This window comes from Gobius niger, assembly GCF_951799975.1.
Source record: "Gobius niger genome assembly, chromosome: 1".
In the NCBI taxonomy this organism is placed as follows: domain Eukaryota; kingdom Metazoa; phylum Chordata; class Actinopteri; order Gobiiformes; family Gobiidae; genus Gobius; species Gobius niger.
In genome coordinates this window covers 17,418,036-17,435,559 of record NC_136852.1, presented here as the reverse complement: position 1 = coordinate 17,435,559, position 17,524 = coordinate 17,418,036, and the positions used below count along the sequence as shown (strand labels likewise).

At 40.2% G+C, this 17,524-nt stretch overlaps 1 protein-coding gene across 7 annotated transcripts; it reads right to left on the bottom strand.

Annotated features, from left to right (window-relative positions):
- Positions 1–241: 241 nt before the first annotated feature.
- On the bottom strand, positions 242–16,523 carry LOC306962974 (muscleblind-like protein 1). Of its 7 annotated transcripts, none has more exons than XM_079556380.1 (9): positions 16,353–16,523; positions 12,983–13,201; positions 9,758–9,997; positions 7,823–7,876; positions 7,110–7,260; positions 4,870–4,905; positions 4,298–4,389; positions 3,731–3,800; positions 242–3,488 (listed from the first exon to the last, which is right to left on the bottom strand). In XM_079556380.1, exons 1-8 carry the CDS (start codon positions 16,419–16,421, stop codon positions 3,744–3,746), a joined length of 918 nt encoding a protein of 305 aa, XP_079412506.1. In that variant the 5' UTR covers positions 16,422–16,523; the 3' UTR covers positions 242–3,488; positions 3,731–3,743. The 7 variants fall into 7 exon arrangements, with proteins under 7 accessions (XP_079412506.1, XP_079412507.1, XP_079412512.1 ...); XM_079556381.1 differs by having other exon boundaries at positions 7,110–7,227; XM_079556386.1 differs by lacking the exon at positions 4,298–4,389.
- Positions 16,524–17,524: the final 1,001 nt, after the last annotated feature.

The window sequence follows — 17,524 nt, the reverse complement described above, 5'->3', positions numbered from 1 at the left end:
GAAAAAGGTATTTTCTATTATTTTTCTAGTGTGTATTTTCAACAGATTGAACAAATGGTGATTTTGGAAAGTCTCCAATAAGGTGTTAATATTAATGAGAATATACATCCAAGACTTCCCTGAAAAAAGAGATTCTGACATCTGATTGTGACTTTACTGGTTAAATAAAGGTCAAATACACTATTTCTCACACAATTGTGTCACAATTTCCCTGCAAATCTAATAAAGAAACAAACCTTAATCAAATTTCAGATCAATTTTATTTTTTTATTACATTTTTTTATTCATTACAGCAAGAATTAAATATAGCAGAGCAGGCCCAGTGTGAAAATGTGTCAAGGACATTAATCTGTTAAAAACATGGAGAAATCACAGTTATCCAGACCCTCACCGGTCAAACCAATGAGAGCTGGAAATGTAACAGTCCCCACCTCTGTGTCTCCATAGTTCCTTTACATATCGTTCCCAGTGAGTGTAAATATATGGCTTTAGACTGTAGCATTCGGCAGGTCAAGTCTCAACAGGTGCTTTTCACTCCGAGGTGGCTGCCATGACACATCCTCCAGGGGCCTGACACAGTAAAACAAGCAGAAACAAACCGCAGCGAGAGACAGAATACATCATCTTAGCACTACAAGCCGAAAAAACAATCAACATAGAAAAACAAAACCAAAAGTTCAGTTTACATCATATCATAAACGTAAGCATGCGTGCTTGTAGGAGATGACGGTCTGGAGAGATGGAAAATATGACTTTCAAACCTATGGCCAAACTACAAAACATCATTTAAGTCATTTTTGTATTTTTATCTGTGCTGGATGTTGACATAAACATATTACTGGTGTCTGGTCAGATTCATCTACTAAAAGCACAGCTTACAAACAGAAAGAACATACTATAGCTATGGTTCTTGTGTTGCATGGATTTTAACTCTCCAAGAAGTGAGACCTTAGTGAGTATATTCTCAAATATCTTTTTAAAATAAACCACTAGTCTAGTTTTTATTTTCATATATATATTTTATTCCATTACATTGATAGAATATTGTAGAGTGTAAATACATCTTTCTGTGTAACATGTTTTCTTATTCAATAGTACTGTGTGGTGGTGATCTTTAACATTATATGTATCTGCTTCAACATGCATTCCATTGTGAGGAAAGTAAAGAGACAGGACGAGTTGTGATTGGTTGGGCCTGAGAGGGCGTGGTCGCACAGACAAACCCAGGCAGGCCCTTACGCTCCGGAAAGGTTACCTGGCAAACTACAAGCTGCTGACAAAAAAGAAGAGCAACACTTGGCCTTTTCAGAAAGGGATCAGGAGTGTCAACTCAGTGCCCTTTGATGCAAGCATTTTTGTTCAGCCTTTCAGTAAGGTTTTTTTTGTTATCCTAGCAAAATTTCTTGTCATTATAGACAGAATTTTTTATTCAAAATAAGATCTCAATATACACGATTCTCTCTTTTTTGACTATGTACAGAAGTGCAAAAAGTCACCCTTCATCACCTGTCTGTCTTCCAGAGTCTCCCCCACCCGTTTGCTGTCAGCCCTCAGAGGCTGCGCTCAACAACCCCAAAAGTGATCAAATATGCAGCTTGTTTTCCAACATGGCCCAATTTCCAGGGAGAGTAAAAATATTGAAACAATACTTACTATCTGAAATGGATACAGTAGAAAATAACATTTTTACTCTAAACATCTAAGAAGTACAGTTTTTATAATATTCTTTTTTTCATATATGACTAGTTACAAACCTTACAATCATTAAAATATGACTCAGTTGGCAACTGTTGCCTCAGTGACAACTTGGCCTCTCTGCTCTAGTATTCATCACTGTTACTTATATAAAACATCTTTGTTCAAGGAACACAAGGACTGAAAAATGAACAATATGCATACAGGTCAACAATATGCATAACATATAAAATACTGAGTCTACAATCATAATCGTACTAAAATGAATTACATGGAATTTCAGGAAACTGTGCATGAGAACACACAACACGCACTACCTTATATTCATTGTAAGAAAGTTAAATAGATAAGGCAAACGCACAACAAATCCAAAAGAAAATATCAAAACATATTTCAAATGAAAAACTAAAGAAGAATTTAGGACTGGACAAAAAGTGACATTACATAGTGCTCTGTTATTATGGCGTGGATTAGGCAACTGGATGGTTCGAGATGGCATGTTGCATTGTGCTGACTTGATGGTACATTCTAAGGCTTTGGATGAGTTATACAATCGTAGTTTGATTCTTGCCACATTCCCTGTACTATCCACTGATTGAGTATGCCTGAAGAACACTCAGAACACAAAAGAAAGAGTCCTAGAGATCTACTCTAAACACCTCTGCCATTACAATGTCTTTTCAAATCCACCATGAGACCTATATCTAGTAACAGTGACACAAATAAGACTTTGGCTGACTATCTGAAACAGTTTTCAGGTTTAAACAAATATTATTAAATATACTCTAGATTTAATCTAGCTCATAGAATATTCATTACCAAACAAGCAATAAACTCACATAACTAACATCAGTTGCATCGTGTCACAGCAGTTTGGACTTCTCTCTCACATGATAACTTCCATACTTCTGATTTAAAGTCAACAGACTTCATGTGTCAGGATTAGGAAAAAAAAAAAAAAGAAAAAAAAAACTTGTGGTCTGGTATAAATAATATATCGGATGAGAGTAAACTATGATGGCTGTATTAGGAATTCACTTAACAGCAGTGATTCAGAGTCCAGGGTTATGTGACTATCTGTTGAAGAGCTATTTTGGATTAAAGGGAAAGGTATAGTTTAACTCATTGCATCACTACTGTAGTACTGTAATATTGTTTGGTGTGTTGGAGATGAATGGCACTTTACAGGACAGCCCTGTAAGCCTAAAGACATGTGCTTAACAGATAGAATGTACTAGGCTACAAAGGTTTAAGATACCTCACACATTCAGTTTACAAGTTCTCTGAGTGCACTTCCCTTATTACTGTTTTAAGAAACTAAAGTCCTAACAAAATTGCTATTGTGCATGCATATGTGGTTCAGTCAGATTATTCAGTACTTCTACCTCAACTCAAATACAAGGTGCACCTTTGTGTAAACAAATGAACACATTTAGGTCAAAGACCAACAACCAAAGGTCGCTCAAAATAAGATGGCTGTCTGTCTATGAATGTAACAATCACACCCTTTACAGGACGCTCCTCACATGTACCTCTTAGTGACATTCAGAGTGTGTCTGGTGAATAAAGGTAAGTGCCTCTACATAGAGGGCAGTCCATGATAAATGATGTTTCACTAAATACTACCACTGTGTATCAAATACACATGAAACAGTCCCAGATAACCTCGGCTCTTATGGCGACATGCAGATTCAAACGAAACCGACTCGTGTTGGCTTTAAGTGTTGTCTTTGTTACAGGCATTGAGTGTGACCGCTAATCTTCAACTCCACACCAGCACACTCCAGTTCCATCTAAAAGGAGTAAACGGCACAACATAAATACATTTGCTGTTTAATTCTGCACAAGTCTGTATCCAGTAAAAATCATAAAGCATGAACTCGTCATCATCGTAAATTATTGAGAATTTGTATGAAAAGTGTGATAAAGGCATTCATGCTGCATTAAAAAACTGTGATTTGTTTTGGGTCTGCGTGTGCTTTGGGGAAACATGGTCCAAGTGTGAAGTGTGGGGTCCAAGCGGCACGGTACATACTGTTCTGATCCTCCTACATCTGGGTCACATACTTGTGACTAGTCAGATGGTCTGCAGATATTATTGGAATCTGATTGGGAGTGAAAAGGAGAGGGAAGAGAGAAAACAAGGACAAAGAAAAACAGATATATAAGGTGAAATAGATAGGTACACTCAAGTTTGATAAAAGGATGTAGTAGGAGTTATCTTGAAGAAAAATGTATTGATCAGGCATAATTATGACTTCTGTCTAATGATCATAGTACAACAAACTGTCATGTACGGTCATTCTGACATACTTCGATCAGAACCCACACAGAATTAAACTTTCTTCCAAATATATTCCTCTCACAATGACTATGTCTTTTATCCACAGTGGTCATAATGTGCCTGGTCAGTAGAAAATGTTCGCCAAAAATTAAGATACAAGCACGCATACATGAGCACACCAATAATGAGAAACACAATCAAATTAAAACTAACAAAAACATGAAAGATCTGCCAAAGACAAGGTCGCAAACCAATGTGTGAAGAGAGAGAGAGAGAGAGAGAGAAAGAGAAAGAGAGAGAGAGGCAGGAGAGGCAAACCTGATTGGCTGTAGCAGTTGCAAAGGGAACACTTGTGGCAGATGTGGTGGCTGCAGACACAGTAGCTGGAGTAGCACCGTGCATCAGGGGTACTTGGAGGAAAGATCACAGAGGAGACTTGAAGCTTTAATGGCCACACTTCATTTAATGCCTGCCTATTGGAGACTAATAAACATGAGAAAATGTATTGAAAATGCTGGTCTATGGCTTAGTACAGGTGGCATAACAACAGACAAGACGATGCCTAAAAGCATTGTCTTCTTGTTATGTACAGACTAATAAGGGCTTTAAAAAATTCCTCATGTTTATACAGCACACATAGCCAGACATCACAATGAGGTGCTCTGAAGGTTAGTGGCTAGAAGCGGGCATATTTAATACTGCAACAAGCATTAGGTGACAGACAATTGTGGCAATGGCAAAATCATCACAATAATAGTTTCATTTGCACTTAGCTTTAATAGGCCTAGATATGTCATGAGAGCACTTTTCAAGGTCGCTACGTGAAAGTGGAAGTGCTCACACTTGTGGTGGGCTGAATGAGAAGAGTGTATAGGAAAGCTGGCACCTACCAACACTTGTTGCAGGTGTCATGCACAATATCGAGCCTGTCCATCATGCATTGCAAAAGGAGGTGAATTGGGAAGAGAAAAAAAAAAATTAGTTTCACAAACAAAATAAAACCAAAAAAAGGGGAGAGACATTCAGCTAAATATCAGAACCAGGACTGAAACCCTCAACGTTAAAGGGATATTTCAAGATTTTTTGACATAGGACCTCATTTTCTAGTTATCCAGAGTGTTGTTGATTTCTGGAGATATACATATATTTTTTTATGCATGCAGTCCTTATATTTGAAGAGTTTAGTGGTGCTAGGCTAGTGCTAGGCTAGCGCATGTCTATGGTAACTAGTAGCCTGCATTAAAAACCTCTTCAAAAGCTTCGGGTAGTCCTCCAAACGTTGCCATATCTGATTTGTAGAAAGCACCTTTGTGAATTCCACGTGTAGTAATGCAGTAATGTAGATCTGCTAACCTAGCAGATCACTCCGCCGCTGCGTCACTTACAACCAGGAAGCTGATGCTGCTCAAATATAGCTTCTCTTCAATGCAAAATGGTCATATTTCAAATGTATTCAAAATGATTCAGTCAACACAGACATTTATATTGGTAGTCTGGAGTTATATGTGATTTGCCTCAGGTGCACTGTGCTTGGGTGTTTTTAATGCAGGCTACTAGTTAGCATAGACATTCACGAGCCTAACACTTGCCTAGCACCAGCCTAGCACTACTAAAGTCTTCAAATATAAGGACAGCATGAATAAAAAGAATATATATCCAGAAATCAACAACACTCTGGATAACTAGGAAATGCGGCCCTATGTCAAAAATCCTGAAATATCCCTTTAACCACTATTCTCTGCCTTTTTTTTTCTTTTTTTTTTTACATATACACAGCTGTTCAAAACTTTGGAGTCAGAGAAAGATCCTAATTTTTCTTTCTTTCTTTTTTTGAAAGAAAGCACTGTTTTTTTCTAATGAGGATACCACTGGATTAATCATGACTTGTTCATTAATACAGTCTAGACATCGTTAATGTGTAAATGACTATTCTTGCAGGAATCTGGTGATTTTTAATGGAACACCTACATAGGAGCTCAAAGGTGTTCTAATGGTGCATTGTTTCAGCTAACTGTGTTAAAAGGCTAATTGATGATTAGACAGTCTATTCTTGGATTGAGAAATGAGGGCTATTCCAAGGAAAACATTAAATGATCTGGGTGACTCCAACTACTGCATTATACGTTACTGTAAAGCATAGTTAAAATTGACACTTTTTCTCTGCACATTCAGTTTACAGTTTGTCACTATTTTTTTTTTAGGTCAAAGGGCGCCTCAAACGCAAGTCTTGATCCCATTTCACTGTCAGCAGCTCTTTACACGTTGCCAGTTTTCAGTGACCTGCTTTCAAATTTTTCAGTGTGAGTTACTTTGACCTGACATACGAGAGTGTGTATCCAGATCTGTCACTGGAGGGAATCGATGGCAGGCTATTCTTAGTCTGTCAGATGAGAATATGGGACACAGTGTAAGATGACTATGCAGCGGCCAGAAAATTCAAGTTCAAATAGGCCATGAATGTGAGGGCAAATGTGTGTGTTTTTTAGAGTGTGGTGAAGGTGCGGACATAGAGTTTGGTATACAGTGAAGGCATTTCAAAAATCACACACAAAAAAGTATGATTATAATTGTAGGTGCTGTGAGTTATCACTGGTACAAAACATGTACCAGAACATTTGCCTTTGTATGTTTTTAAAGCTATACAACATTCACAAAAAGAAAACAGCTGAAAGGTGTTGCAGCAGAAGAAAATATAAAGTTCCGTTTCAGGGCTGCTATTTAGGTTATTTCCCACAGAGGGCGCTATACTACAAATTAGACTTTAGTCTAAGGCACTGCAAGTTGAAGGTTGCGTTGACACATGATTGATAACAATGCATCTACTTTAGTTTTATGGAAATGTAAGGGGTCAGTATAAATATGGATACCCCTGACAAGTAAAATTGCAAACTTTCATGCTTCATTATCTTTTGTTCCATTTGTGCATTGCAGTAGTGTCAGTACTTTTGAAAGTACTTTCAGGCTACAGTGTCACCAAAAACTAAGGACACTCAATATCTTTACATACAACATGCAATTACAGTCATGCAGTAACATTTTATCCAACAAAAATCAGATACATTTCTTCCAACCAAACAAGCAATAATTAAAAACAAAATGAACGCTCCTCTTCCAAAGTGTGAGCGGTTACCTGATGGTATGAATGCAGCCTGCTGCTGGAACTGCATGTTGGCCAGGGCCTGTTGGTACTGGAATACACCAGTGTTGAACATAGTGGTGGCACCGTTGGCTTTTTCAAGTGCAGGTCTCTTTGGTAAAGGAGGCAAGACAGGAGGGAGCCCCTGATGAGGGGACGGCATGGACACAACAGGACCAGAGTGAAGGAAATCGAAGGGTAGTGCCAGTGACGTTCAGGACAGAGAGGAAAGAGAAGAAATTTATTAGATGTTGATGCTACGGATTGTAGTAGACTACAGAAAGCAAGCAGTGACTACTCTACACTGTCTTTAGAAATGGATATAGAGTGTCAACACATTTAAATCAAATAAATACAATACTCTGCACATAAATACTATGATATAGAATAGAAAAGTTGATTTTAAGATTGCATTACAGTACATTGCAGTGTCAATGAGGCAAAGTGATGTAGTTAGAATAAGCTGTCAAACATGCAATATGGGAGGACCATGCAGAGAGAATTAAGACAGAAACAACTCTATTTACCTGGAGCACTGGGGCTGAAGGTTATGAACTGATAAAGGAGACGTCGGGCTGTACATGCTAAATTAATTTGTCTAGAGTATGATCAGTTCACAGCCCCTCAGCCTCAGTCCTTTTGAACTAATAACAAGTACAGTACATACAGAACTACATGCCAGGCTAAAAGGTGAAAGGTCAAAGTACCAGGTCTAGAGATGCGTCGAGGGGTCGCTTCGGTGATTTGACAGCCGACTGAGTCTTAATTAGCAGGCAGCGAGCACATGATGGCAATGGGCCAATGGGGTTCAAGCGCATTAACATAAACCAGCAAGCGCAGAGGTGCACCATGGGACAGCAGTGCAGTGAGGGTTGGTGAGGAAAAAAACAAAACAAAAAACAAACAAATAAAAAAACAAATTATTGGAATGCAATATACAGCAATAACAAGACTAAGGCATGCACATCTGTGGAAGTAGGGTTACTAAAAAGGAAAACCTACAGTCAGGTTGACAGTATGAGTATGATGATAGAATATTGACGCAGAAAAACAATGTAGTATACTTTCTAGCACATAACAATAAGCCTTGGCAGTGTCTAATGTAAAGGTGGAAGTTGGTAAGGGTTAATTTGAATCATTATGGCTCCAATTTGGCTTCTTACAATGATTCAAGCCCGGCTCATCTGAAAAGGTTAAATTAAATCAATGGTCCTAATGCTCCAGCCCAGAATAACAGTAGTTTAATGTCATCTTTATTGTGATGTCTACACTCTACTTATAACAATGGGAAGAATATGTGCATATATTTGTATTACTGAATAATCTAGTATGTTTACAGTAAAAAGTCAATACACCTATTGATTACAAAAGCGAGCCAAATGCTAACAAAGCACCAGCACAAAGTCATTCAGAAAGAGAAGCATCACACACCAGCCTTATCATTGCAGCATGTGAACATGCGCAAGTGTGTAAAATGTAGACTTGCAAATTTGGCAAATTGTATACATTTAAGTTACCCTGGGAATGCCCATGCTGCTGTGCGTGCTCGAATCATTTCGAACTGCTCAGCAGCCAGGAGACCAAGGCCGAAATCTTCATGTGGATTTGGGAACCAATCATAGAACGGGGAGGGACGGCAAGACGATGACGCACAATTCGACAGATGGAAGCTTGTAGTTCGTTTACAGCCATCTTTCGATCAAGCTTTGGACTGTGTTCTAAATAGTTTAGCTCAAAAGTTTATTTTAAAAGAAGAACAGCGTTCGTCAGGGGTAGTCAAGTTTTCTTGGCGGAGGGCCGATTTTCTTTATTGTAAAAAATCTGAATAGCCCAAAGTAAAGCACAACACTGGAAAAAAAAACATCTTAAATGAGATAAATGACTTAAAATTGCTTGAAATAAAGTTCTTCTATGTTGAATTTGAGTCGGTTTGAACTAATCCAAGATACAAACGCTAGCGCCAGTGGAACAAGATTAAAACCCACTTGAAATCAGACAAATAATTGTTTTTTGGATTGACGCAAAAAAAGAGAATAACTACTACTAGAGGTTTTATCTCATCTAAGACAAGGTCAAATCTACTTTAATCTCTGCATTTCTTTCAAATGCCAGTGTTGTACATAACATATGACCTAATTGGGTATGTTGACAGCATTTCTACCTTTATTTCTCCCGTTTAACTCTAATAATGTTCAAAGTACTCTCTGATTTATGTAATAATGTTTCTCAAAATCATCTTGAGGGCCAGAGGTTCTGTGCTGGAGGGCCGGATTTGGCCCCTGGGCCTGACGTTGCCTACCCCTGGGGTACAAATGATACGATTGGCTATGGCTACACATAGACGCATATGATAGACATTTGTAGCGGCAAATAAACGACTATGGACAATCGTAAAGCACACCTCTCACCTTCACACCTTACCATTTATGCTAACTGCGAACACTAGAGTAAATCAGTTATTGGGTAACCAAAGCATTAAGTATTGTTAGCATTTAATATTTGGAAACATTTGTAAATATTCTGTATTGCAATCACACATGCAACTTCAACACCCAGCTGTTATTACTCGGGAATATTTATTTACGGCCTTTGGTGGCTGGTCTTTGGTTAGTGATAGTGGTTTAGATGTACCATATACACACCATAGCTGCAGCAGCCGCGGCCTGGTTGACTTGGTGCTGGGCCGCTTTGATCTTGGCCTGCAGGTGAGCCGGAGGGTGAAAGTACTTGCACTTCTCCCTTGAGCAGCGGCCCTTAATGTAGTCCATACACACAGTGACCGTGTTGTCGTTGGTGTCGATCATGGTGCTGTCTGACGGGTGAGCAAAGCGACAGTCGTTCTCTCCCCGCGTGCAGTTCCCCCGTTGGTACTCCCGACACACCTGGAGCATGCAGAAAAAACAACAAACATCACAATAAATCTTGCAAACTCCACAAAGCTGCGAAATGCACAATATCCGCTCCATCTGATGAAGTCTATCAATCAGAAGTTAATGCCAGGCTGATCCATTAGACTTGATTGATAATCTGAGCACAATGTAACCAGAATATATGTTCTCATCAATCACAGAACATTTGGCCATTATTCAAATGAGCTGTGTTGACATGCCCTACCTCCATTAGCCAGATGGGGGCAGTGTATGGGTAGACAAGAAATAATCGGTTCAGACGAGTCAGGCTGCAGTGCTCTAAGGAAATATGAGTCTGGTTATTCCCTAGAGAAGCTAGAGCAAACTAAATTGCTGTTACACAAACTGCACAAGTAAATTGTAATTAATAATTGTATTTTCCCCCATCAGTCACATTTTGTCATGTTACGAGCAACAGCTTTAAGACAAAAAATAGATGACTCATTTCTTCTTACTTGACTAACGAAATTTCACATTATCCTGTATTGATCTATCCGTTACCTTGACTAGACAAGCCATTTACCAAAGGCCTGTTTACCAGTCTTCCTGTCTGCATGCATAAAGAATTAGATTTGTGGTGAACAGGCTGCCAGGCAAAAGGCCACCAGCGCTGTTATCTCCAAACTAACCCTTCTCTGTCTGCTGTCATGACGGCTCATCATCCGCAATCACAGTCTGTATGAGGGGGGCAGCAACTCGCTTTGTCTGTCTGCGACCTCTACAACCACGATCAACGCAATATTAAATATGTTCAATTATTAGCAATAACAGCAAAAGTTTTTATAATATACATCCCCTTATAAAAGTGCATTACTGTTGAAAATGTACATAAAACTGTCCCCAAACCAAAAATTCACAAAGAAAAATACATCTCGATATCCTCTATTACTATAATTGTAATTTATGAAAAAAACAAGAAAAACAAAAACATTTTCACAATAGAATACTATTTTTGTAATTGTAGATTAAAGCATCTTGTTCCAATAATAACAATAAATACGGTCCCATATGCGGCAACTTAATCCCATTGTTGCAGGTGGTTTTATTTAGTCCTAAACAAAGTGGTGATGGTAGAGAGTGCCTTGTTGTCAGGCAGATGTCGTAGAGGCGGGTGGGTGAGAGAGAGAGGGAGAGAGAGAGAGAGAGAGAGAGAGAGAGAGAGAGAGAAAGGGAAAATGTAAGAGTGTCTGATGAATAAAGGACAGGATGGGATCAAGCAGACAGAGAGGCAGAGAGTCCATGGGGAGCTGGAGTAGCTGGGACAGAATGAAATCAAGCAGGAGAGGAGGGCAAATACAGGCACACTGGCGTTCCTTGCGGCAGGTGTGCGGACGGTGGACCGATGGTTAATCATGCATCAGACAGACAGCTAAACAAGCGAAAGTGCTTAGTTGGACAAACAGATAAGCCCGTTAATCATATTTCAATCCCCATGGTAACTGTCCCTCCAGGCCCATGTGCATCTCCATGGATTCAGGTAGGCGTCATGTGACTTTACACAAGGTGGAATTTAAAAAGAAATCTGCTGCAGCATGGGTTCATCCAGCTTCAGAGCAAAAAAAGTGAAGCGTAAGAAAGAACGTCTTCTAAAATAGGTTTTTTCACTGCCTTGGTGTGAAATGGTCTTTGTAAAATGTCTAGCGCAACGAATTTCAGTTTATGTTTCATTCAGCGGCACATCATTTCAACATAGACACTTTATTTCTTGTAGTTTCGATGAAATGGAGATGATACATGTCATTATTAATAAAGCTTGATGAATTTAACTACATCTTTATTACATCTTTATGCAATTTCTCCATCTGTGAGAGCAATAAAGTACCATCTTATCTTATCTATGTGTTGGTACTCAGAGTGAAAGTCTATATGAGGTGCAATACACAAAAGAATAAATGATATAAAAAAAAATCTTTGTTCACATTATTCACTTCTTAAGTCACCCAAACATTACAGCAACACAAAGTAATGTTTTATTCTATAAGCTAATAGCTGTTGCCCAATCGCCAGACATGTTTATGAATTATGTGTTTGCCCAAATCAGCCTATTCTTAATCCTGCTCGTCATACAATGAATGTTTCTGTAAATGTCCTTTCTACTTTGTTATTATCGTCTATTTCTGTCCTTCCGCTGCCCTGCCCAAGATGGCCACATTAGGCTTCCAGATTGATTTCCTATCTCCCCCGCTGTCTCTTTTTCCTGTCATTGACCTGTTCCCTGACTCGGCATGTTGTTGTCCACTTGTTTATCAGTACCGATGACTTCCACAGTCTCAACCCCATAAATTATGGTAGCGCTACCTAACTTTATATTTAATACTGAACCTTATGACTCTCTTTCTTGCTACTCGCCCCCTGTCTAACGATTTCCGCATTATTTGCTTGCAACAGTTTCCCGGGTGGGGCTGCATAATGGATGAGATTGACTTACTGCCCAATTAATGATTTTCTGAACACAGCTACTGGACCGCAGCGCTCGTCTGGCTTCACATGACTGATCACTTTCATGGAAGTATTAAAGATTTTCTGAAAATTACAAATTGATAAAGTCTAATACACAAGCTTGTGGCAAATAACGTTGTCTGTTGCTTGTTGATGCAACGCAGCATTGACAACACAAGTGTTTGCATGAGATGCTCTCATTACTGTCTTCTCCTCTTTGCTTAAGCCCCAGTAATGGCTGTATTATGGTAATGCGATGTAGTTACTGTAACAGAAAGAGTATCGCAGATACATAATTAAAGTCTACACACATACCGTTGAGACAGGCTTCTCCAATTCATGCTTTTAATATTCAAGTAGGCATACCACCAGCTTATCTGTTTGCACAGACACTAAAAGATTGTTATGGCATACTTAGGAATAGTATTAATCTTGTCTCTAATCTGTGAGTGATACTAAAGTGACAAAATGATTACACTAATTCTTTAGTCTAAGCAAAGAGCAGCGTGAGGATCTCACCTCCAGTCTGTCTGTCCTCATGAGTTTCTGAGCAGCAGCGGCGGCAGCAGCGGGCACAGGGACACTGGTGTTGCTGGTGACCAGGACAGGGCCGCTTTGCATGATGTCTGTGGGCATCAGGCCAGGCGACACTGGACCCAGGTACGGGTTAAACGCAGCGGCCGCGGCTGCAGCAGCATTGGCATTGGTGGCAAGGCTGGGCGTGACTGAGAACATTGGCTGTGGGGAGAGAATGATATGGCAATAAGTTTTTTTTATGACAAATCAAACACTGCAAAGATCTAAATACAGATTGGTAACTACAGGCATGAGCAAAAAGACTGTTAATAACCCTTAAAAGGATAGAAATTGCAGGGGATTGTACAGGTACAAGTACTGTAACTGAAATGCTGGTTTTGACAGGCTGTAGTTACTGGCTTGGATTTTGTCAGTAAATTGCAACTTTTTTTGAAATACACCTTGAACATAAATGGCATAAAAAAAAATAAAAGTCGTGTCATGTGGAAGCGGAACAACTCAGGTCACAAACAGCTGACTTACTTTTGCACCAACTATAGCTGCATGATCTATAGACTCAGCATGTGGTGTCACTATTTCCCCATGCGAATCACATACAATCACATGCTTCACACGCCGGAGATCACAGGAGAAATGAGCGAGAGAGGAAGTCAAGCTGCGTGTGATGCAGAGAGGCTGCACTGTACACCGCACTGGCACAATAGACCAATAAACCGCATCGGGAAAGAAGAGAAACGTATTCTCTTTGAAAGGCTTAGGAGTGTGCCCGCTGACGTAGCACACTCAAAGTTTTTTCCTTACACGTTCCTGACCTCAGCATCGGTCCTAGGGATTGTCTCTTTGAGTCTTTGCCAAAAAGACGCAGTGAGTAATAGAGCAGCAGCAGGACCCAAGGCCGGACAGCTCGCATTCTTACTCAAAACTGTTCGGAAAATTGTAAAGAGATGGTAAATCTTCCAGTGGTCCACAAAAGTATACTGCACTCTCGTATGAAACGTCATCGGTTTACAATAATCAGAGCTGGAGGCTTGGATGGAATAGGGATGAGGTCATTGAAGGGACAAAGAGTTATGGGTTAAAAGCAAAGAATGCCGTCATTTGGTGTGACATAACAAGTGCTTCAGAAATCTGATATTGGGGTTCAAGTATGTGAATAGATCTTCAAAGCAATGTCCTTGTGAGTTCTAAATTGTCAAGGCGTGCTCCTTGGGAAAAAAAACAATCAAGACAATCTGGACTAGGTCATGTGATGTTTAGGCCTGCCACTTATTTGGGTGAGTGGTTGCTGTGTTGCTTGGCCTTTTGGTCGCATGTTGGTATTGTGCTGTTTGCTTACTGCATCTGGGGTTGGCCAGGATTGTTTTGTTGTGGCTCATTGCGCAGTTGCTCACTATTGTATTATCATATCCTACCACAAAAACAAACTTGAGTGGAAGCTTATAAGTAACTAGACGGTTATTTTGTACTATCTACTAGTGGCCTTCCTATTCTGTATGTATTCTAAAGTGCATGTTTATTAGTGACTTTATTTCACATTTCTCTTCAGTCCACACAAAGCTGGCCTTGGATTCTTGTAGAGCAGACACAGCACAGACTGTGACACCTGTGAATCAATCAGACATTACTAGTCTATATATATTGCAGGTATTTCATTTTTTTGGTTTGGTTTTAGTAGTTAGAATGTCTACACCCTGTTGACTATTTATCCCCATTTGCTTTTTCAGCCGCAGCCTCACCACAGATCTAAATGAGCGCATCAATAATAAAACATAATTGGTTAAGACTTTGTATTGAGCCTGTAAGTGTTGATAGATACCACAGCTACAGCTTATTCTCCTCCTGGTCTGGGGGTGTGAAATAAAAAAAAAGAAAAGAAAAGTCAGCATCAGTTATAGGCAGCTGTAATAGACTAGGATCACTCCACCCTTTGCAAAGTGTGAAATGAATGCACTCCCCTGTACACATGACGGGGCAGCAAAACACGTGGGAGTGCGGCAGATAAAAAGTGGAGTGGACGGGGGTAGAAAACTAAGCTTAAACACAAGGGACGGATAAAGGAAGAAATCTCAGCTCGGATAGTTCCTGGAAGTGTTGGCCCGCGGTCTTAGCCTCTCTTCCCTCTGTACCTCTGTTGTCTTGACTTCTCTTTGTAGTGAGTCGAAACCCCCCCATCTCCCATACTTTACCCCGCTGTCGTTGTTCTGTCCATTCATCCCCTTGCCTCCTTTGCTTCGCCTCTTTCTTTCCTCTGTTTCGTCCTTCCCTGTCACACGATTCTCTCTTCCCGTTGCAGCATAAACAGATCGCGAGGGCTTTGCCGGGTCCTGGAGAGATCTATTGCTTCTCTAAAACCTTTCATGGTTCTTTCCCCTCAATGGGCCATTCCACTCGAGCCCCTTTTGTAGCAGAAAAGGGTGATAAGCCATCAGCTAACTGTGTTCGAGTGCGTGTGGGTGTCCAAGCGTGCAGCATCTCCAACTCTTTTGAATAGGCAGAGACAAATTCACTCTCGGCCAGTCACTTTAGCATAAAGGAGCAGGGGAGAAGACAGCAGAATCTGACTGACAGCTTTCATTGACTGTGCAGGGGCTCACGGTCGCTGCAGGAAGGATTCGTTTGGATGGGCGACTAGAGCTGCGAGCGTCACCTTGGAGATCTCTGATGCATGCCTCTTTGTCAGCAAGTCATTCCTACAGTAATTTTATATTTGCATAGTTGCGGCTGATATAGGACAATGACATTTGATCATTTTCAAAATCAGCAAAAACTGTGCTTTAAATTACCACTCTCATTTTCTTCTTCAAATAGGACTTTATGCTAATCCACTGCTATTGGTTCGTGCGTCTTTTAGATACAGTCTCTTCAATCATTTGATTTTGATTGGATGAGTCCAACCCTGACACGCTCATGTTTGCTCTCAAGATTGATTTTAATGGCAGGAGGCCTTACTTAAAGCCGGGGGCAGTTAAACTTTTATGTTACCGCATATTAAGCAGCCCAACCATGAGTATAAGTGGGAGACATGTGACAGTATCTCCTCCTCTGTCCGTCAGCATCATGCTTACCCAAAATCTTTCATCTCAGCATTCAGAAATATGACATTTCAGGTATTTTTTGCCGAGAGAATACGGCAGGCCACATATGATCCATTCAGCATCCAGGTTTATAAATCAAGTGCTTGAAAAGACCAGTCTGCAAAATGACCCAAAATGAGTCAAACTAAAAATGTGACTTTGCTAAATTGAAATGATTAGCCTTAAAAGCTTTCATAGCAGTAATTCTCTGCCCCGTGACCCCTGGTCTGAGTGCTGTTGCTGCTTGCGTGAATGGTTTAATAGGTGCGTGCTCTCACCACTGGCTGTAGCTGTGTGCCTGGCATCATGGCGTTGGCGAGCTGCATTTGCTGGGCCAGCATAGCCATGTTTTTCTGTTGGATGAGATTGTTCCTTCCATTGATTTCCAGCTGCGTCTTTAAATGGGGCGGAGGGTGCAGGTACTTGCAGTTCTCTCGGGAACACCGGCCCTGATGGAGACACAGAAAACAGGGAAGGCTTGGGTAAATTGAGACATACTGCACAGCAAGAAGGAAATTAGATCTGCACTTTTTTTTTTTAAATCAAGGCCTAATGTAAAGAAGTAATGAGCCTTGACTGAAGTTGATGCCCTCCAAATCAGCAGCGGCTGACCTTACAGCTCTGACATCTGTGCCTGCCTCGGCATCTGCTTTGCAGTAAAGAAGACTGATCAGTCGGGTTTCAGGAATGATCACACACAAATCGACAACACAATGTGAATGTTCAGCAGATTACAAAAGGCGTCAATTATTTATGCAATATATGGCGGACTGCAAACAGCTAAATATTCTCTCTATTAGTCTCTATGGGGTCTTTTCTCTGGGCAAAACCTGATGACCTCTACCTTGTTAAAGCACCGTAACATGTTCTGAAGCAGTTTTTTAATCGATATTTTAGTTTTCTCATATCATTGTTAATTCTTTGACATGTTTAAGATGAGCTCAATACGCTTAATCTGGATTTAAAGCATAAATCACAAAGCTTTCACCCCCCAAAAAAGTCAGCCCTACTTACATCTAATTCTTCACAGTCCTGAGTTAATGCATAGATTATCAAGAAGCCTCTCAATAGTCTTGTTTAAATAGGAAACCATTATTAATGCTACACTACAATGCTGAGTCGCAAGGACATTTATTTCAAAACCTGAACACGTCTCTCATTCTTCAACATCCACCCTCTGTCAATGAAGTCTCACTTAAAGCACAGCGTTTTACAAGACCTACTAAATCACTATCGACCTGCCCCGGGTTGAGACAAACGCACTATACGTCGATTTTTACACAATGGAGCAAGTTACGGAGCTGACGCCAAATCCATACATGATTGGAGTATTTCCTGGATATAAACATACAAACATTATGACAGTGGAGGGGTTCAATATTCCGTGGGTGTCCATAGACTGAGCAGCGTGTGTGCGCGTGGCGCTATGGGTGATTATATTCATCCCGCA